The 22,350-nt window shown below is 41.7% G+C and overlaps 1 protein-coding gene and 2 long non-coding RNA genes across 4 annotated transcripts in view; 1 reads left to right on the forward strand and 2 right to left on the reverse strand.

The window, feature by feature from the left end:
- The window catches only part of LOC116987252, a 47,662-nt gene extending 43,617 nt beyond the window's left edge, over positions 1–4,045 (reverse strand). For both annotated transcript variants that reach the window (XR_004415677.1, XR_004415676.1), the window contains exons 1-2: positions 3,872–4,045; positions 1,288–1,396 (exon numbers count right to left, since the gene is read on the reverse strand). This is a non-coding gene — a long non-coding RNA (uncharacterized LOC116987252). The remainder of the gene's footprint in view (positions 1–1,287; positions 1,397–3,871) is intronic.
- A 755-nt stretch (positions 4,046–4,800) lies between these two features.
- Positions 4,801–13,525, forward strand: tbx3 (T-box transcription factor 3). The gene is made up of 7 exons (XM_033043127.1): positions 4,801–5,537; positions 6,731–6,998; positions 8,109–8,255; positions 9,775–9,851; positions 10,224–10,387; positions 10,924–11,588; positions 12,279–13,525. Exons 1-7 carry the CDS (start codon positions 5,146–5,148, stop codon positions 12,738–12,740), a joined length of 2,175 nt encoding a protein of 724 aa, XP_032899018.1. The 5' UTR covers positions 4,801–5,145; the 3' UTR covers positions 12,741–13,525.
- A 2,324-nt stretch (positions 13,526–15,849) lies between these two features.
- LOC116987253 lies at positions 15,850–17,127 on the reverse strand. The gene is made up of 2 exons (XR_004415678.1): positions 16,304–17,127; positions 15,850–16,080 (listed from the first exon to the last, which is right to left on the reverse strand). It is a non-coding gene; the product is annotated as an uncharacterized LOC116987253 (long non-coding RNA).
- Between the last annotated feature and the right edge of the window lie 5,223 nt (positions 17,128–22,350).

Here is a 22,350-nt window from a genome sequence, read left to right on the forward strand (position 1 = left end):
TTCAGAAATATCTGAATAGCATTCTTCATCATGCCGTTGACAAATAATTTCAAGATGATATGGTATTTACATTATATGTTGGAAAGTAAGATGAACTTACTTCCTTGAATAAGGACATTAATACTGGCGGGGAGCCAATGGTCAATTCTTTAATTAAACTCATATTCTATTGTATAAGAAAATCACACATATACGAGGCACTTGCAAGATAAGCTTGCCTCAATAACTTTACTTGAGCAATTATTCCTTACATTTTTACCATATATAATAATATTTATCAGTGTTGATACCATGTTACTAATTCTTCACCAGTTAGAGCACAGAGGGTGGGTTTAATTAAGGTATCATTCTTGCTTATTATCAGGGCATCAGGCTTAAATAACATGATCTTGATCGTAATATATGGCAAGAGACCTCATGAGTACTTGGAATAAAATAGATTTGATATTTTTTCTTACACAGGCTAAGATCTAGTGCACACATTTCGGATATGGGGCTCCTTGCTTTTGCTTCAACTCAATTAGATTGGTTGCTTACATTTCCAGACATGCAATAGTCAGAAGGAGATTAATATTTCAACATCGGCAAGGTTTAATTGCCGAAGCTTCTGTGAGAAGCTGCTGAAAACGGTTGCAAGTGTCAGGCAGGGTGATTCAGTGAACAGACAAAAATGTAAAGTGTTTGGTGGAACTGAAATCAGAGGCAAACTCCACCAAGTAATATGCAATTACAAAGCGTTGCTATCTGAAAACAAAATTGCAAATACATTTGGCAAAGCACTTTACTGAGGTAAAAAATGAAAAAATAAGTTAGCTATTTAAAAATCACACAAATTATTGTTGGTAAACCCACACCAAACACCAGTCACTCTTTCTGCACTTATTACGCCCTTTTGTTGTAAGATGACTCGAGACACCCCCGTCGAATTTTTTTTACATCTATTGATCCCTATAGCATGTAAAACATCTGCTTAAAATTGCTCAGTTAAAAACAATCACCAATAATTGCTGTCAGTTCCAAGTTAGCGAATGCCTACAAGGCCATGTGTACCTCTGAGCTGCCCCGTGCTAGTAACTACATTACCAAATACGTATCAGAGAAGGTTTGTTTCAATCTCCACCGCATGACGAAAACACCGCAAACGATTACTTTATGTTCACTGCATCTGTGTGCTTGTGTGAGTTCTGTCACCACTTACCTTTCAAAAATCAATCTAAGAATTTCAACACAAGCTGATTGGTGCGACTATAAAACACAATTTGATGGTAAAATGAGATAAAAAGTCACCTTGCCGTTTAAAGTGGTAGGTCTTGTCATACACGATCTACGAGCAACGCATCAGCAATAATGTTGCCGGCAGTTCTTAATGTATCAGCCCTTTCTTTGCACAGCGGTTCTGTAGCAAAAAGCACACAAAGAAAGCATTGATACAGTAGTTAGTTACCTTAAATAAGTTACGGACGGAAACTCCACTTAGTTAAATTTCCACAAGAAAAAAAAATATTTTCGACTGTCATCTCATCGCAATGTCCAAATCATGATTTGGTTTAAAACGTGATTAGGACTGTTATGCTTAGATAAAAGGACGTTGGGCATTATCCAAAGGCTACTTGGATATTTCGCCAGAAAACATGTTCCTAAATGAAAATTGACAAACGGATGATCACACGTAACGTTCGGCGGTTTGTGAAAGGCTTAAACCAGCTGGCGCCAACATCCGTCTCTGGCCCAAAAAATAATGCAGCAGGCTCTTCCAGAGAACGTGAGACAACTGTTGACAATTGGGACAAAATTCGTGCCTTGCCACTAAATTGGTGGATCGATAATTGAAGTGGCTGTCAAGAGAACAGCGAGCTCGGATCGAGCTGTGCTTCTTTCTAATGACGACCCCGAGGAGAACACTTCTCGCAGAAGTTAGAAATTAAGTTCATGAACTTTATCATAACTGTGAAGTTTTTTTACAGCGTTTGGAAAGAACCAGGGCGGTTTAGTTGTCGGGGGAAGGACACACACGAGTTCAACGATTAGCAGGCGTATAGCAGGGGGAGATGTGTGGTCACTTGGACAATGAACGGGGCTGGTTTGATAAGGGGAAGGGGGAAAGTGCAGTAAAAGGCGAGAAGGGCAGTGGGAGTCTGAAAAAGACAACGAGATTAACAGACTGAAGACAGAAAGTGAGATCGCACTGGGAGTCGGCAACAATAAGGACGTTCAAAGATGAAGGCCAACTCCGAGTTGCATGCAAACTGCCATTTATTATGCAATATGGCAGATGCCGCTCCAATGTGTTGCAACAGCCATTACTGCTGCCTTTAGTTCAAAGCAGAGCATGAAGTACGTGCATGAAAAATAGTTATTTCAAAGGACAACGGGTAGAGAATATCTACAATAAATTATTATTGACAGACGTCCCAATGTAGTATAAACAAATGTGCTGATTATATCTGTTTTGCTGCCTTGCAGCACAGTTTCTCAGACTTCCAGCGTACATGGCGTACATATACACGTTGATAACATGTAATACATCTATAATTTGGCGGGTCATCTGTTTAATATGAACTTTGCAACAATTACGCGGGTGCTAAAAGTAAGTTATTTTTACTGGTGTGAATTCGCGTTTATTTTAATATTTGGATTACCGCCACACGCTAGAGTATTCTCGCACCTGCATTGATATAGGATTACAATAGCGGTCAGTTCATTACAACTGGCCGTCAGCAGAATAACAAAAGACGCCGGCCGCAGTGTAAACTTATTTAGTAACACGTTCGGTTCGATTGTAATGGCTCGCGAATGGACTGAGAAGTTTCGGAAGGAATAAGCATGTCATCGGCACTGGTTGGACCTCACACATACCAACAGAATATTTACAAGAAACTTGCCAATGTAAACGTGACCGCTCCCTCAGATAAACAGTAATCAACAAACCTCTGTATCATTTCGAGCTATAGCTCTGTCTGCATATAGTTAATGAAGTGAGGTGTCTGGTTGCCCAGCCACTTCAGAGCCGTTTGGTGCTGGCGTAAATGCTTTCAAAGCCCATTTTAATTTTCACATCAGTGCACTTACTACGTTTAAAGCTCTGACGGCTAACAAGTAGCTTGCGGTATTGGCGAATGTTTAACTAAGATGGCTAGCCATCAATTCCCTTTTGTTTGTTCGCAAATTAATCATCCTATACCGAGTTGGCGCCAGTGTAGATTTATCACACACGGGAGGGTGAATGAGTCGGGCGAGGAGAGACAAAGGGAGTTCGCACCTTCCTGCTTTTGATCCTAGATTAGTCCACCCTAACGCTTCATAATATGAGTCTCCAGAGTGCTTAGTCTGGGAGGTCAGCCATAATTGGCGGAAGTTAGAGCAAACGTTTTAAAACGTTACATTATAGCGCATATTTCATAGATATTTATAACTTCGACTGACTCACTTCCAACACGATATTCTAGAAATAATAATCAATTTGTAAAGACTACATCCCAACACGACCCGATCTCTTTTCTTGGCAATGATACTGTTATATGGAATGTTTAAAATGGTGATTATAAGTTAAAGAAAGCAGAGATCCGAGCAGGACCTCTCTTTGTCAAGATGTCAAACAAAAATGCACACGCATAGGTTCAGGGGAACTCGCCTTGAAGAGACCCTGACGGCATCCAATTCTCCACAGGTCAGACAAGTGCTGTGCGTTAGACATCCGCGGCAGAAGGAAGGAGCCAAAGGGCTCACAACACCACAGAAGCAGAGAGAGAGTGAGAGAGGGAGACAGAGAGCAAAACAAAACCGGGAAGCAAATAAAACGATGTTAGATCGTTGGCTACAACCGCGGAGGATGGTGCTGGTCAGAGCGAGCTATTCGCCAGGGTATACTCACAGATCAGGGAGGCGATATTTGGGGGGGTTTTAAGCGAAAAGTGATACGCGACGGTAGTTGCAACTCGACGTCAGCGAGCTGGCGCCGAGCGCCCTTAAACATGTGCGTCCAAAATGCAATGTTACAAGATCTAATCACTTTAGATGTTCCGCTCCTATCTCCGTGCGTTTAGCCGATGGGATTGCTTAGCAGTTACAAATCTGTTTGCAGCAGCACTCCGATAGAGCGAAAGAGAGAGAGAAAGAGAGAGAGAGCGATAGAGAGAGAGGGAGCGAGGGAGAGAGAGGGGAAGAGAGAGAGGGGAAGAGAGAGAGGGGAAGAGAGAGAGGAGAGAGAGCCCTTGGTCTTTTAGCAAGTGCAGCCCATTAGGCGCCATGTCCTGATAATTAAATCACCTCGTTAAATGAGGCTTTTCGTTGTTGTTTGAAAGCGTGGCCAATAAATAAATAAAATCTAAGCACTGCGGCCTTGCTTGCTTTTGTGAAAGCACACTAATCGCTCTCTGCCGCAGAGGCCCGGGGAAGAGGACAAAGCAGCACACAACGAATATATATATATATGAAAAACAATATTGAATATAAATAAAACGGTAATGGCCCAAGCTGGCATTTGCAGATTGTTGAGGAGGGAGCAGTGATGTTTCGGAAGCAAAAGCACGTAACGTAACGGCAGGGATGGATGGGGCAGTGGGGCCGGTTGAGCCGCTGATTTACTTCAGCTTTTGGAGTCCGTCTCCGAGCCGGGCTTGCCTGTGAACACAGATGATTTCTTGTCGATTTCCGGGTACTCGGTGGCGTAAAGGGCACCTGAGGCGGCCCAAGGCACTCCCATTGGTTATCGCCCACTCCATTACCCCCCTCCCTCCCTCCACCCCCCCCCCCCCCCCCCCCCTCCCCTCCTCTCCCCTCCCATAATGATGTTGACATATTCACACGGCTGAAGTAGTGATGCTCGCTGTACGTTACAGTTTCCGACACCTTCTTTTTATAACTCATCTATCCCCGGCTTTAGTTGTCAAAACCACGCCTATGGAGCCACACAATTGGTCCGAAAGCGTCAAATAGCCAATCAACAGGGCTCAGCTATTCGCAACACGCACACATACACACACACACATAGAGAAAGATCAGAGTGGACTGTTTGGAGAGATGCGTCTCGGCTCTGCCACCGCCAACCAGTCTTACTTTCTGTTAATGTGAAGAAACGAAACAATAATATTATCAACAAAAATGCCCCGCTTATAAGTGATCGTGCGACAGAGATCTGGAGAGTGGATGAATTTACCGATGAGAGAGCCAGTCATTCCGGGGACGAGTATGGCTTATCATCCGTTCTTACCTCACCGGGCACCGGACTTTGCCTTGAGCGCTGTATTGGGACATCAGCCTTCGTTCTTCCCGGCACTCGCCCTGCAGCCGAGCGGTGCGGCCTCGCTAACACTCCCGGGCGTACTTAGCAAGCCCATTGTGGATCAGCTTGTCAGCGCAGCTGAGGCTGGGCTCGCTGTGTCGGCAATGGGCCATCAGCCCTCGCATCTGAGGCCTCTTAAGACTCTGGAGCCCGAGGAAGAAGTGGAAGACGACCCAAAAGTTATACTCGAAGCCAAAGATTTGTGGGACCAGTTTCACAAACGCGGCACTGAAATGGTTATCACTAAATCTGGAAGGTACAGCGCTTTTTATCCATCGAAGAAACGAGTGCCAGCCTTTCCGGCTGGAAATCATACATTTAAAAAAAACACCCACTCGCGTGTAATTGTGGCACAAGATAATACGGGCATCTTACTGGGTTGTAGGTTTTAAAAACGCAAGATAATGTTTAATTGAGAAAAATGGCCAATGTCCTTAACGTGTGATCTGACAAGGGGGTTTCTAACACTTGGACTGAAACTGCTTCCTGAATAATGATCCATTTTGGTGACACGGTTTGGCTCGACTGTTAGTTTCTCGATATCTGGAGTCGCTTATTCATTGGATTAGCGTAGCGAGAGGCTCCGATCCCTTTAATCTGCATCTTGTTTTTTTTGGTTTTGAGATACGACAATTTTAGATGGTCGGACTGAGAAAGAAATTAACCACGGCCAAATATTTGATTTTAGCAAATTGTAATGGATTTATTTTAACTAGGTTCTTCCTTGTGATGGGACGGGGTCACATGTGATCTGCGGGGAGCCTATTGAAGAATCTGATTTAGCGAACTTTTATTTATTCATTCATTTGATGGGGGGGTAAACGCGGCAGTAATAAGCAGCTGTACCCTAAGTAACATGCACCGGTTGCACGACTAACGTCCCAAACCAGTACGTAGATCCCACAAGAGGGATTACAATTTATCTCGAAGGAAAGCGAATGGTAGATTATGTCTACGACACCTGCGAGAGTAACATTTTAACTCACTCAGTTTTTTTATGACACCAATCGGTGATTATAAAACCATAAATGTTAGCTGCGGCCTTACCCAGTTAGCAGGGTGACATATATGTATACTTTGTACAAGGGTAGCTGAATCATATTTTTTAAATTTCAATCAATAGGCATCTCGAGAATTAAGTTGAAATATCTCCAATGAAATCCTATTGCTTCGACAGTTTGATATGCCCCTTTTATAATAAACGGCAGTATTTTCTTAATGTTAAACATGATCACAAAGCGTACACAGATCTCTTGCAGTGTCGTTTCTCTTTTCTAAAAAGTGACACCACTGAGATTTGTTGCCTCAAAAATTGCATGGACAGGCTTACCTGCGAGTCTAAACTCCAGCCAAAAAAAGGCATTGGAATTAACGTTGGTTTTGCAATAGAGGGTTACGGTATTGGCAATTTGCTGCTTTAAAAAAAGTCAACTTCACGTTTTCTTTCAGGAGAATGTTCCCGCCATTTAAAGTTAGGTGCACGGGACTGGATAAGAAGGCCAAGTATATTTTGTTAATGGATATTGTGGCGGCAGATGACTGTAGGTACAAATTCCACAACTCACGCTGGATGGTAGCTGGGAAAGCTGACCCTGAAATGCCAAAGCGAATGTACATTCACCCCGATAGCCCGGCTACTGGTGAGCAATGGATGTCCAAAGTCGTCACTTTTCACAAGCTGAAACTGACAAACAACATTTCCGATAAGCATGGATTTGTAAGTTCAATATTTTATTCTGAATTAATCTCAATTGATCAGATCGAGTGATTTAAATATATACATTCCAGTGTATGATGTGTTTATTTAGCAACCTTAGTTTAAGGTGGTAAACCAGATAAAAAATATATAATTTCAATATTTACAAAACGTACAAGCGCCTCTCGGCATCAGGACTATGTGGGGGTTTTGCCTATACTTTTGTCCCCAGCGTTTTATGATTGTTCCCATAACCTGGGGTATCGTGATGATCGGCCATTTTAGGTATCTGAGATTGCAAGTATTTGGTCAGAAGAGGCATATTTGCCAATTTGTTTTACCAGAATCAAAAAGTGACAAGGCACAGGTTTAACTTTCTTAATTCTTTGATTCGTAAATCTGGAAGTAATAGGCAATGTCTTACAAAGCAAACATATTTAAAATATGTTTTTTGTGTGTGTCTAAAGCTGCCTTGAATTAAGCCTTGTGCTTGCTGCAAAGGCCACTGTATTAACAATGCCGATAGCAGGAGCTCCGCAATCAACTCATGTTAAAAGTGACATTCAAAAAGCGATGCACTGACAAGTCAAAAAATCCGTAGGCTTATTTAAAAATCACTATCTACCTAACTCATTCCAGGGCTCGGATTATTTTAAAGTACGTAGTGGTTTTGTTTATGAATTATGATGCAGATTAGCTACATATGAGTGTCTGTACGAACAAGTACATATTTCTGGAAAGAAAAATGGATGCAGAATAGTGTGTAACTATATATTTAGAAATAGATTCAGGAAAAATATTTATATATCAGCCCGCTTGATTTTTGATAGCACTTTAAGCTGTGGGGAAGGCTATACTGTTGATGTTACCTCGCCGTCAGTTCACGCAGATGGTGAGATTTACATTTCTGCTGAAATCTGTCCTTTCATGTTGAAAAAATGACTGGCCATTAGTATATATTATTGCTGAACAACCATTAATGAGCAGTGTGCGTTCAAAGAGTAAAATGATATTACACTAAATTTAGCAACAGCGATCCGAGGGTCAGTCTGGCAAGACCGAGAGCATTGGTAGACTCTGTGGAGCTGAGCTCGCTTTGAGAATTATAATTCTTTGATTTATTCTCCTCAGACGATTTTGAATTCCATGCACAAGTACCAACCTAGATTTCACATTGTTCGTGCGAACGACATTTTGAAACTTCCTTACAGTACTTTCCGGACCTACGTTTTCCCAGAAACAGAATTCATAGCTGTAACTGCATATCAAAATGATAAGGTGAGTAGTAAAAACATATGGCAGTTCGCAACTTGTGTATAAAAACAGCTTGTTAGATTGAATTGGGTTTGCTCAGTAACATAAAACACCCTTCACGCTTGAAAGTTAAAAAGGCCGAGTTTTAGTGAAACACTTCTCTTTCCCCGCATCTTAGGTTATATTGGCCAATATGAGTTTTAATAGTAGACGACGGGTAGTGATTACATTTACAAGATTGCATGTTCAATATTCTGCCTACAATGTGGTGTAATTAGATTTTTTGCTTTGTTTTGTAACATGGATGAAATGATACACCAGTACAGACAACTCTTCTGAATGCACACGTTTGCACGGGTCGTGCCATTAGAACAATACTGCACCACTAAGTGGTGGGCTTTAATAGATTTCCAAACTGGTCACAAGATGTAGTCGTTTAAAAGCAAGTGGCACATTTTGCACTGTGTTTGGGAATTATACGAATGTAGACGAACCGCATAGTGTTTAAGTCAAAACGTTGACGTGGTATATTGTTCTTGCACAGGTATCAAACTTATCAGGATGGTCAATTAATTGTAATTGCAGCTGGGCACTTTATACCAATAGTTTTAAATAATATCAAACTCTACCTCAACATCGCACTTCTAACTGATCAGGTTTTTTTTTAATTAAGAGCCTTAATGTTGCGGTGACCTGAGTCATTATTGTTCACCGCTTTGTTGATTGAGAGGAGCGTCATTTCAAGGAGCACGTAGATAGCATAAAGACAAATTATGAAAAGATTGCTAACTTGGCATGAGCCAAACATGACCAAATTCTTCTCCTGACTTTTGGGGTTTCGGTTTCTTGCACTCCTGGAATATTATCTCCAGCCCATTATTAAAATGACAGTGATCTTTAAATTCTCTACCCCCATTGAAATGAAAACGATGTGACAATAACGTTAGTGTTGACTTTGTTGTCAAGAGAGGGCACGTTATGAAGGCGACGCCAGACCATCTTCACTCATAAATACCTGCTTATCTTGCACCAGCTCACACCCGGGATTGTCGTGAAAGCAGCGTGTTTTTATTTGAGGGCAGATATGTGATTTGTACCGAAGATCTTCATTGAATAATATAAATACTCCGCATTAAACACTGAGTTTATGTCACTGTGCAAAAATAATGCGAACCATATCATCGCTATTCCCACCGTGATGCCTTCTTCCTGTTCGGTTGTGTTCCGTTTTGGCCTTGTATTTAATACCTGGGGTACAATTAAAACGTAGGAAATATTGTAGCAACGGATCAGGTAGTGACAGAAAATAAGTTGTCTTTCAACTATTGGTGCATTGCCATTTGTCGAATACAATGCGGCGGTGGATTGGCCATAATTAGTAATAAACTAAAATATTAATCTAGCAGTAACTTCACGCAGTCTGGTCTCTGACCTTCGCGTAAAACGCTCGCCGACAATGCCTTGAGCCTGAGAATTGCTGTTCATGGGTTGTGTGGCAGAACACGGGGAAGAATTGAACCTTATATTTTTTTTTTACGTCTAGATAACTCAGTTAAAAATCGACAATAACCCGTTTGCCAAAGGCTTTCGTGACACGGGGAATGGGAGGAGAGAGAAACGGTGAGATTGGTTCAGTCTAAGTCTATTTTGTCCGTGCGTGTGTCTAGTTATCTTGCTGATATTTAACGTGGCGGTGTTACAATGTCAATCATGCAGACTGCGAGATTATGGATTGTTAGTTTGCTCGTTACATTCTGAGACAGAGTCGTAACTATCTTCCTACCCTTTGATGTTGGCGTTGGTTAGTGTCATTTTAGAACTTTAATTTCGAGAAGAAACTGAGAAGGGGGAGAGGGGGGTTAATCATAAGAAATCACCGTTTACTTTTTGTTGATGATTTAAACGTGTGCGGTTTCCAGGGAGAAATAAACAGAGCAGTTATTGAATGATTCTAATCGCTGTCATTGTTCATTTTCTTAAAATGTAAAACAGAAAACAGTTGGCAATCCAATCGTTGCGAGTTTACGAAGAGCATCAGAAAGGGTCCAAAGAGAATGGGACATCGGACGATTCATCCAACGAACAGGCCACTTTCAAATGCTTCGCTCCGTCCGTCTCTCCCGCTGCTTCCACTCCAGGGACCGCCAACCTAAAAGGTTATTATTTTGCTGGCTACACAAGGGGCCTGTTTGCTCTTTTTTATAAAGCGCGACTAAGTCCGTGTTTTTTTCTCTCTCTCGCCCATTATTTGGGAGATGTTTGTATTAAAGATCCTAATCACCTCACACCATCAGTAAGTCAGGGGCACCACGCAGTGTTATTCTGACAAAACCCCGTTCCCCTGGAATACGTCTAAAAACATATTTCGGAAACACTGCAAATTTATAGGGATTTTAAACAAACCGAGACCAGATAACTGGATGCATCGAATTTGTACTTAACCAAGCCAATAAAAGTTCAGAAGAAACCGTGCAGAAATATAACTAGAGAAGTCGGGTCCCTCTCTCTGGATTGTTCGTGTCCGCCGTCCCTGTATTGTCATTGCATTGCGGTTTGACTCGGCCCTGATATCCCGGGACTCTCGCACCGCGCCAAGGCACCACGGGTTGTTAAAGGAAAAATTGGCTTTAGACCGTCTTTAGATTTGCTTTCACCGTATTTTCCACTTTAAAAAAAATCTTCTGTTCTCCAGGTGCCCTGCAAAGCGATGGAGAAGAGAGCGATATGGATACTAAGGATGACCCGGTCGAAGGGGAGACGGATTCAGAGAAATTATCCACGACCGCCGAGCAGCGGAAAGATGAGCGCAGTTCTGTCAAGCCGCACCTATGCCCGTCTGACACGGGGAGCAGGAGCAGAGGACATGAAAGCGCCAGGACTGATAAGAGTTTAGCGGATTTGCAGCACAGCCCGACAAATACTTCGTCCCGCACTGTCGCTCATAATGGCGAAGGATCGGGGATCAAAAGTCCAGTCAGAGACCATCAGAAAGGGGACGGATCTATTGCGGTGAATAAATATGCCTATTCACCTCTGACCGTGCAGACGGATGGCATTTCGCACTTGAACCATGGACATTTACAGAACTTCGCCTTTTCTCACAACTTGTCCGGTCAGCACTTCTTCAGCCCGTTTGGTGCCGGCCACCCCCTTCTGTTGCACCCTGGTCAGTTCGCTATGGGTGGGGCTTTCCCTAATATGGCAACGGGTATGGGTCATCTTCTGGCCTCCATGTCGGCGTCCACAGGCGGGATCGGCAGTCTGGACCCCCTGGCTACATCACAGCAGGGATTACCCGGCGGGTCGGCGGCGGCAGCTCTACCCTATCACCTCCAGCAGCATGTCTTGGCTTCACAGGTACGCCTCTTTTTAAAACATTCACTGTTGCCACAATCCCTCTTGCATGTGGACTAAGATTTCAAAATCAGCTTGATTGTTTTAACTAAGCCACTATGCTTATAATAATAGTTAAATACCATCTAGAAGAACCTAAAGATACTTTTATTTTATTTTTAAGATTAAGAAATGACAAAACTATACACGTTTTCTCTTTATAAAAAATAATTTGCAAAATGCACCTGCACAATCATAAATAGTGGAGCGGTCTCCTCTGTTGTGAATTTTCTGCCATCCTATGGGCCATTGAGTTGGAACACTCAGCTGGATGCAGAGCGACTCTATTGCTTGCTGTGTTCTGCAATGTATATCTTACAGTGTACATTTTACTGCACTGAACATTTCACGTTTGTCCACTGGAATGTGGTCAGTGCAGTGAGTAAATAATGGCGATATTCATGTTTAGTTTTAATAAGAGCCACCCGCACATGGTCAATGTTCCAAATGCGTGCCTTTTCGCTGAGGCTGCTATGCATTTGCCCGGTGCCAGGTTTCATTCATTAATTTCCATTAGTGCAAGCTGCTGTAGGAAGTCTACATTATCTTGCTTTAGAATCTTGGAACATTGGTTTATTGTTAAATGCAGAAATGCGGTTTGATCCATCCTGTGTGCTCGGTAATTATATACGACTTTTCTTGTTACATTGGCAGGGTCTTGCGATGTCACCGTTTGGTAGTCTTTTTCCTTACCCTTACACCTATATGGCGGCTGCGGCTGCGGCCTCAATGCCCGCTGGAGTCCCTACATCCATCGCATCCTCGTTACATCGCCACCCCTTCCTCAACGCCGTCCGTCCTCGCTTGAGGTACAACCCTTACACGTTCTCCATGCCAGGAATGGACAGTAGCGGCTTGTTGACCACCGCTGTGTCGTCTATGTCCACCCCAGCTGAGGCTAAGGTCAGCAGCATGGCGACCAGCCCCGTATCAGCGGGCCTGGACTCGGGATCAGAGCTGAACAGCAGGTCCTCGACTCTCTCCTCGGGCTCCATCTCCCTGTCTCCGAAACAGTGTTCAGAGAAAGAAACGTCCAGCGAGCTTCAGAACATCCAGCGCCTGGTCAGTGGACTGGAAAGCAAACAAGATCGGTCAACCAGGAGCAGCTCCCCCTGATAGGATGGTGATAGCCGAAAGCCACAAGGCTTTGCATGTCACACATGTATTATCTGGTTTCGTTTTTTAATGTTATCGTAGAGCCTTGATCATATCGAGTTTCCCGGATTAGCGACAAAAAGTAGCTGAAAAGTGGAAGATGGGAGTTTCAGGACACCATTGGTAGCTGGGTTGTAGATGTCAATCTGCTTTTCATATATATGCAATAACAGAAGGAAACGGAGACTATTATAAAGTATTTATGTAATTATTTGATAACGTGTAAATATACTGAAATTAGAATACTCGAAATTATTCTTTAATTTATTGTTGTTGTACATACATCTGTATATAAGGCTGCAAGCCTTTATTTGTTAGTCATACCCATTTCAGTACAACTCCCTATTAATCAGAATGCCGGCATTGTTACCACTATTTTACCTAGTAATGTGTTACCTTCCAACATTAAAAACAAAACCTTTGTAGAGTACAAGATGTGCCATTTTTAGCTTTTATCATTGTTTCAGTGTTAAAGTGCTACTGTCTTTACAGTTTAGAGTAACAAAAAAATACACAAGCTCACCTGTTGCTTGAAAAGTAATGAAGATGCTTTCGGGGGAGGGTGGGGAACTTGGTGAGTCGAAAGGAATGGAAATTTTATGCTTACAGCTTGAAAGTGCCGAGAGTTAAAATAAATAAATGAAGGTATATTTTGTGTTATAAAATATTGAATTTTCTTGGTTTTCTTGTACTATTTGTTTTGCTTTGAAGTTCTCATAAAATGTTTCAATAAATTTTTATCCAAGTCTCTTGTACCTGTTATTCCAATCAAACCTCCATTCAATCGTACAGCCCCCCCGCCCCCCGCCCCCCGCCCCCCGCATGAGTTTTGTGAGATTATTTATTTCACTTGACAATTAATCCTCAAATTTAAAGGGGTTTGTTCATCCTTGCTGTTAAGATATGCAATTTCTTACAAGTGGGTTTGTGAATTTCAGGTTACTGATCACAGAGATATTTCCTTTCGCAGGTTTGCCCATTGTCCTTCTCACATTCTCCACTGTGTTATCTGGCCTTAGTTACTTCACTCTCCATTAAACTATCTCCCTTGCTACCACACCACACAATGGCCCTTTTCAACTGTAAATTTATCCTACCCGCTGTCTAATTTAAACCTACTTTGCAGTTTGTTAAATAGTCCCCTAATATATTCCATATTTGCAATGTATGATATCGCCTCCACACTATGTTCCATAAACTTATTCCCAACCTTAAATATGATCTCATCCTCTGTATCACACAGATGCTTATGTATCCTCTCCATTGTAGTGCACCAATTTCCCACTGTGAAATATTCTTCCCTGTGGAAACTGCATTCACACGTTGCCATGTAACCTTCCAATTGTATTGTGCTAACTCAATATGCTTCTGCATTACTCCTGTTAAACTGCTTTGAGTATCATTTAACCAAACTCTGCACATATCTATTTCCCACTTTTAAACACCCCCCACCATTCCCACTGTAAAGGTCGTGGAGTATTTGCCACAGTAACTTTCTACCATCCCAGAGGAATATGTTGATGGTATATCCATCCTCATTTGTCGTGAAGACGCAATTTGTTTCACATAATTTGTGGGCATAAAACAACGCGGTATTTCTCCGCTGGAGAATGCAGTGTTTTATTTAAAGGAATAGGGTAACATTATTGTTCAAAATTACCTCACCGCCCCCCCCCCCCCCCCCCCCCCCCCACCCCACTGATATCACGATTTCAGATCTGAGATCTTGAGGTTAGAATTTGTAAACCATCAGACCACATGATACATTCGCGAGGGCTCATTTCATGTCGCCTAACAGACAGACAGTGGAATCTACATTTTGTTTTCCCCCCAACAAACGAGCAGGAGCCTTGCGGCATTCTCAATACCACGTTTCTGGAAATACAAGTGTGTTTTTTTACCTTAATGAACGAGGGGACTAATCAAAATGTTGTGGTCACGTAAAGAAACATATGTAATGTCAGTTTCATGGAGAGAAGGCAAATCCCCAGAGCGAAAGGGCAGCCGGGTTGCAGACTGCGTTGACTGTTTTCTTATTTATGATGTATGCAACTCACGCCCTAACTTGTTTAATTTTAAATCCAATAGGGGCTAGTAACCTGCGAATGTCTAAGCAACTAACGCAATTTATTTAGAAAACGTAACCTTTTCAAAGCGCCATCCCTTGAAAACTCATGAAACGTCCATAGAGTACTATTTTATTTTAAAGTTAACTTTTCAAGCCGAAGATGACGCGGGAACAATGTCCGCTGACCTGTTGACGGTGATGTTAATAAATAACCTCAGCGGCGCTCCTGTATCAAGGTAAACAATGTGCACTCTGCTCGTTTTATCACAGTGTATCAACTCACCTGGCGCCTCCGCTGATCTGATGTGAGATTTCAACAACTTGGGACTTTACCCTGGTCACCGAGCGCCATCTAGGGGTTAGCGCTCTCAATAATCTCAGTGACCGGGGTAGAGTGGAAAGGTCACTCCATGGCCAGCCTGCGTTAAAAAATCATCGCAGGCTCGCCTGTCTAGATATAGAATTGAAAATCGTTTCATTACCCCGTTTGGGGGGGGGGGGGGGTGGAAGGGGGTGCAATTGTTGGGATAGAACGAGCAACATAATTATTGTATTGTTCCCGTAGCAACACCTCCAAAAAATTGGCCTGAAGCTGAGATGAGTTATTTTATAAAGTTAAATTTTAAAATGTACAATTTCCTTCATAACACCGGTAGCTGTAATATTAAAAAAAAACGAAGAATGATTGAAAATATATTTCAAAATAACTGCGCCTATTTAAAAATGTAATTGTTTGGGGGGAAAACGCGATGGATTCATTATTTAGAATGAATACTGTATATTTTCAAATCTTCTGTGGTCTGGAGAAGATCAAATTAATACGGTGGTGTGGGTTGATGGCTCAATATAAAGGCGTCACAGAGGAGGTATTTTATGAATGAGGCCATTTAATTTCCCGCCCGACCCTTTTTATTTAATTATTGAGCGCACTGCCAAGCTACAACCATTATAGCTATTTCGTAGCTTCACTTTTACAACCGTTTAAATAACAGTAAACGCCTGAAAAATAAGTTTTATTTATTCGCAGAACTGTTCTTTATCCGCTGAGAATACCTTATTTTTGTATATCTCACATAAGTCACGATAATTTTACTTTTCAGTTATATCCTAGCGCAACTATACAGGTTGTATTCTTAGCCTGACGTCGAGATCAAGAGAAAGCCCACGTTCAAATTAATCTGATGTGTCACTTTGATGTGAAGTTGGGCTAGACGCACAGGTGAAGATTCTAACCTGTAGATTTGCAAGGGAAAAAACAAAATACAAAGTTAAAAAAAAATATCAGCAAGTCAGCAAGGGAAACAATTCTGAAATAATTTCCTCCTGATATTTAAATTGATAGGAAATTTGCCAAATAAGATAAACAAACTGTGTAACTCAAGTGCAAATTGCAGTAATACGGCGTGATGTTACAAAGTCTACTAAGTAGGTCGACAGCCGACTGGTAAGTACATACGTCGATAATGATCAATTCAGAGGACCACGCGTAGTTAATAAATGTCGATGAGGTGTGTGTTCTCCTCAGCTTCATTCTATTACTCAGCCGGTTCAGAACCGGCCGGCAGATTTACTGCAGCCGATGAAGCGTGAGGCGCCATCTATAGGGAGGTGTCAATTAGTTTGTTTCAGCCGGAGCGACAAGCCTTTCCTTTTGGCAACCGGTTCGCTTGACAGACGACTGACGCCGGGGTGTCCAGCCGCGCTGACCCTTTCCACACCTCGGAACAATGGTGAGGGGCCACTGGGCTTGCCTGCGGGCTTGAATGTGCATAGACTGGGCGCACCCACCAAACGCAGCTCCGGGGCACAGCTTCACGGAGGCCAGCCAGCCGGGGCACGGAGCGCTCTCCAAATTGGCTCTGGCTCGCGTCGAGGTCATAACAAAGGCTGCCCGATCACTGTGTGCATTTGGCCCCGCGAGGTGAATGCTCGCATACATTCCACTTGGCGGAGCTCCAGTACCAGATAACCTCCATAGCTGATCTGCAAAAGCGTTCAAGGAGCTGCAGAAAAGGAGGGAGGGATGGTAGGGGGATCATGTAGGGGTCTATCCCATTGGCACCGCCCGACAGAAAATAATACACCGACTCGCAGCCCGCAGTTGGAAACATCATGACAAGACGGCAGAATATAAAACGTCCGCTAACATATCTTTCAACATCGCTCAGACGACTCTTTTATTTTGTAAACAGCTGTATTCAGATTGCTCGATAAATGAGAAGTTGGTTTCAAGTACAGGATGGCACTTCACAATATAATTATCTGATACATCTCTCTTCCGTTGACGGGATGTTGACTTTAAAAAAAATGATTTTGAAAAATAGCAGCAGCTTATTGAAGGGCTAAGTACAAGAGAAGCGAATGGCATTTTCCGAAAGATCAAATCTGACTCCCCCCCCCCCCCCCCTCCCTCCCCCTGACTCCCAGTCTGAAGAAGGGTTCCGACCGAAGTGGTACTCGTTCCTTCTATCCAGAGATGCTGTCAGTCCCGCTGAGTTACTCCAGCATGTTGTGTCAATCTTCAGAGCAAATCTCAGAGCAAATCTCAAGTTCGACGCACGTTTAAAATCTGTTGGTTTTTAGTTCTAGTTCGTCAAATGCCCTTTGGAGAGATGGGGACACACAAAGAACCGCAGATGTGGGACTGAAGACGGGTTCTCAATCCTTAACGTTATTTGTCGATTGGGATTTGCAGATACTGCCTGGCCTGTTGAATTCCTCGAACAGTCTGTTTTTTGCTCTGTATACAGTGAGTTTTTTTGTTGTTTAATATATTAGCACCTGAGGCATTGTTCAGCAGGTCGTGCAGACGCTGGGAGTTTCTAGTGCACTTGCCCTCAAGTGTATTGACCAGCATCTGCGAGGAGTTGTCTCCAAAGCGCTGACGTGTCTCCTGGTGGCGATTTCAGATCAAACGCCACCCTCGGGTTAACGCGCAACAACCTGCTTATCTGCAGCACTTTGACTGTAGTAATACCTCCCAAGATAATTAACAGGCAAAGGGGACTTCACAGAGCCTTACTTACCAAGATCATTGGTGCAGATGGTTAATTAAACCGCGATTTTAAAAATATATACAAACCGCGCAGATGCCGGAAATCAGAAATAAAAACAGAAAATGTGCTGGAAACACAAAGTGCATCTGGAGGCATTTGTGGGAAACGAGAGTGGAGTGGAGCGTGTGGAATTGTCAAGCTGAATGGGGGATGGAAATCTAATAGATTTTAAATTGTGGAGGAATGGAAAGGACAAAGGGAAGAATCCACGGATCAAAGTATTGGTTGGGTTGATGAGTGAGTCATGGATACTGGCAGCGAGAATTCGCGCGTGTTAAGGGCGAGGTAATGAGATGGAAAGGTTGATGACAATATTCCTGCACTTTGTGATGTTGTAAACTGATGAGAAATGGACCAACACCAGGATGCTGGGATATCAGTGGGATTTCAGTCTGGAGAAAGTACAGAGATGCAGAACAGAAACTTGGTAAGTTGAATGCATTGCATTCATCAAAAATATTTAATATTTAAGTTACGCAAATGTCTGAGTTATTGTCAAATGTTGCACCGTTTTATCCTCCACTTGGATTGTTTAAAACGTGTGTGACCTTCCTCTTCTTAGGCCATCCTGTAATTTGGAGGACTCTCATTCAGTCTTTTTGAATTCTCAGCTGCCTGATGAAGTTATAGTAGGAACCACAGATTCTTCTGTGGCTCACACAAGATTTTGTTGTGCTCCTGATGCATGACGTCACAGTTCTCAATACCATCCTGACTGTTTCTTCTCCACTTTGAATGGTTATGAACCTGAGATTCACAGAGGTCAGTGGGGAATGTTGCATTTCCTCATCTTTGAATCTTTTCTTCTGTCTGCCTGGTAATCTGTTCCCGTGTCAGAGCTTGGAGTGGAGTAGAAGTTTAGGGAGCCTGGTGTCGGGAAACCTACACAGCCAACTTTGTATAACTAGGGCCTCGTTACAGGGAGTAGCCTGGAAGAGGATTCACTTTGGTTCACTTGTCCTTTCGGTGAGCAACTGCTAATGGTCCATATAAGGACAGCATCAGCTGTTGCCCTCTGTTAGGCAACACTGATCCCTTACATGATACATAACAGTGAGTTAGGTTCTGCAATGTATTTATCGGGTAATGTGAGCACAGTTGTTTATATGAGATAAAATGCAAAATTAAAAAATTGTTGTGGCCCACGATGGTAAAATTATTATTGGAGACTGTACGTTCAACTTATCCTTTGTGGTGTGCCCAATGCTGTTCCACTGCTTGAATACTCTTATAGCAGTGCAACAAATGCATGGAAACGCTAAGGTGGCCACATACTTACAAAGTGTATTGGAGTACAATAGATTTTAGTAGCATGTAGGTAACACGCCATGGCATTCTTGGCACACACAAGGTGGACTCCCATTGTTAGTTAGTCTATTAATAAGAGTGAGCAAGTGAGAACTGGGAGAACTAGGTGTCATAACCTCCCTGCACCTTCTGCAAAGAGATATAGGCAATTCTGACTTGCCAAAATGTGCGCGAATAGAAGTATATTTCTAAGTTGGGTTAGTGTATTTTTTATCCCAAATGCAACTTTCTATTGTTACTGGATGCCCACTTATGTCCAGCCAAGGCTGCTGTCTACCTTCAGATCAGGTGCCTTTTTTATACAGCATTCAGGATCAATATGTGTGTGTGATACTTCAGCAGAGCATCTCAGGATGGGACTAGATATCATCAGCAACACTGCGGTAGAGTTGCTGCCTTACAGAGCCAGAGATCAGGGTTCGATCCTGACAACGGGGGCTGTCTGTACAGAGTTTGCACGTTCTCCGTATGACCGTGAAGTTTCTCCGGGTGCTCTGTTTTCCTCCCACATTCCAAAGACGTGCAGGTTTGCAGGTTATTTGGATGGGGGTCGGTATCATCAGCTCATTGGCCAGAATTGCAGGTGGAAAAAAGAGAACATCACTAAAAGAAACACTTTAAATCGATTTGGAGGTGGGTGCAACGTTGATGGAGGAGAGGTACATGTGTCAGCAAACAAAGTAATACTCCATGAACCTTTAAAACACAGCAGTGTATTATTGATATTATTCTCACCACGTACTCCACCACCCCATTATCACCTCTGATGTCCACACAATCATGAACCCAGGACCCTCCTTTGGACTCAACCTACTGTGACAGGACACCACCAGCTTTCCTGAAGTTGTATCTTGTAATATCAGATCAACTAAAATAAAAATTAAATGGTGTGGAGTGATGAAGCCATCATTTATTACATTGATGTCAATAATCTGTATAGGCATATGGTGGGTCAATGATCAGGTCATACAATAAATCATATGGCATTTTGGCCACAGTAATATCAGTCAGTACTGCCATAGAACAGGTTATTTTGGCATCTATGAAACAAAATCATGTAATGTGATTCAACAAAGGCTCTAATTACATTTTCTGACTTTAAGTATATATGAAGGAATTTGTTAGATTTGGGTGTTTAAGTATCATAACAAAAGAACAGGACTTTCCTGCTTGAATATCAGCAAGGAAACACGCCCCAAAAAACATAAAACATATTTTTGATGAAGTAAAGAGCCTTTTCAATATGATAGATGGATAGACTGAGAAATGATTTATTCTGTTCCTATGTACAGTTATGCAACTTGAGGTTTTGACAAAAGCTTCTGGGGAAAAAAAATTCTATTGGGCAAAACACTTTCCTGGAAGTATTTTGCACTGCCCTGCTCAAATTTGTTGGATACTTCATTCACTGTTTACTAAAATACACGAATGTAATGTTTACTTCCATCTGTTGTATAGCTTTAAAACGGCACATACTGTCTACTGATTGTCCATGAACGTAAAGACTGAGAATCACCCATAGAGATGATTTAGTGAAGGCCTTAGATGCTTAAAAAGCCATGGGCTTAAAATGATGTTGTGAAAATATTAATGTACTAACACTGTATGAGATTCTGTTGTTTGTTATATCAACAAAGCAGTAATCTATTTAATGTGAAGATGTTAAGTGGTTTGTTAAATAATAAGTATTTGCTTAGTGTCATTTCAAGTGCCTAATTTTGTGCATTAGATCCATTCTATGAGGTTTATATTCAGTTACTTTGCAAAATAGGTTTATTTGATTACACATTATCTAATTGTACAGTAAAAGAATTTAGATATCCAATTACCAGACAGCCATAAATCTGTCTTAAGTTTGACTCTTTTTAACATAACCTGGGGTAAGGCTGTCATTGTAAATCAACTGTCCTTTGTGAATTCGCCATAATTTTCATTTCAATAAAAACAGATGAATTGAATAGAATAGTCTGTGTATTCTACAATAGGTGACAATTCCAGTTTCAGACGGCAAATTCAAAATCAATCCGAGTATTTCAGTCTCATGGTGTATATGATCATATAACCTTTACATCACTATTATATGGTACTACATATAAATTTAAAAAAATTCTGACAGTGAAAGAGATTTTTGTTTGTATAAAGGGTAATTGCTGAATATAAATCATTCACACGAGTGCTCAAAATATTAGGACTTAAATGCTCAATATATTAGCACTTAAAATTATTGTATGCAAATAATTAATGTCTAAAAAAGCCATTAACCTGTTTGCTCTAAATGGATTACCTCTATGTAAAGGATAAAAGAGCTTCATGTATGCAAATTAAATGTTCATACAATAGTCATTTAAAAAGAAAATCCTTTTCTAAATTATCTTTTATTATAATCCGTCGCACATACTCAATCAACAGTCATGAGTTTGTTCAGAAACCATTTGCTGCCCATCATCTTACTGTGAAATACATCATGTGCCTCTGGTCTGAGACCAGCTGCTGACCAGAATCAAAGGGCATTTGTTCATTCCCTTAGTGTGATTCTAACTTTTAGGAGTAGGTTAAGTGTGTTGCCAATGCTGATAAAGCTTAAACATTGTGAATGTAGAAAGGAGGATCCACTTTGTCCATTAAAAAAAAATATATATATATTGTTATTGGAAGCAATTTAATTAAAAGATTTAAACCATATATATAACGCTCTATATACAGCTAAGGCAACATACACGGAGGTTTTTTTGGCTTCATTATTTGCTGCAGGGGATTATTTAGCCTCTACAGGCTCGATGTATTGCATTATGCAGCTGCAGTATTATAACACGTCTATCACTATTTCATAGCCTACCACACCTCTCCATTTTATCACGTAACCTTTATGTAACTGAAACAGCTGCTACTCAAAATCACGGCAACGCAGACAAAAAGTTCTCACCCTAATATTAGTGATACATCTGTAACTCAACAATAATCAGTCCATTTCACTCAAACTTACTCCATGGCCAACGACGTGAAAGACAAGATTTGTTATTTAAGGTAACACTGGAGATATTTTGCAGATAAAGAAAAAAACCTGTTGTTATTTCTTTATTTGGTATCTGATCAAACATACGAGAAGGTAGTGTACAAATCATTAACGTATTCAGCACAT

Source organism: Amblyraja radiata, chromosome 25 (genome assembly GCF_010909765.2).
Source record: "Amblyraja radiata isolate CabotCenter1 chromosome 25, sAmbRad1.1.pri, whole genome shotgun sequence".
Classification (NCBI taxonomy): Eukaryota; Metazoa; Chordata; class Chondrichthyes; order Rajiformes; family Rajidae; genus Amblyraja; species Amblyraja radiata.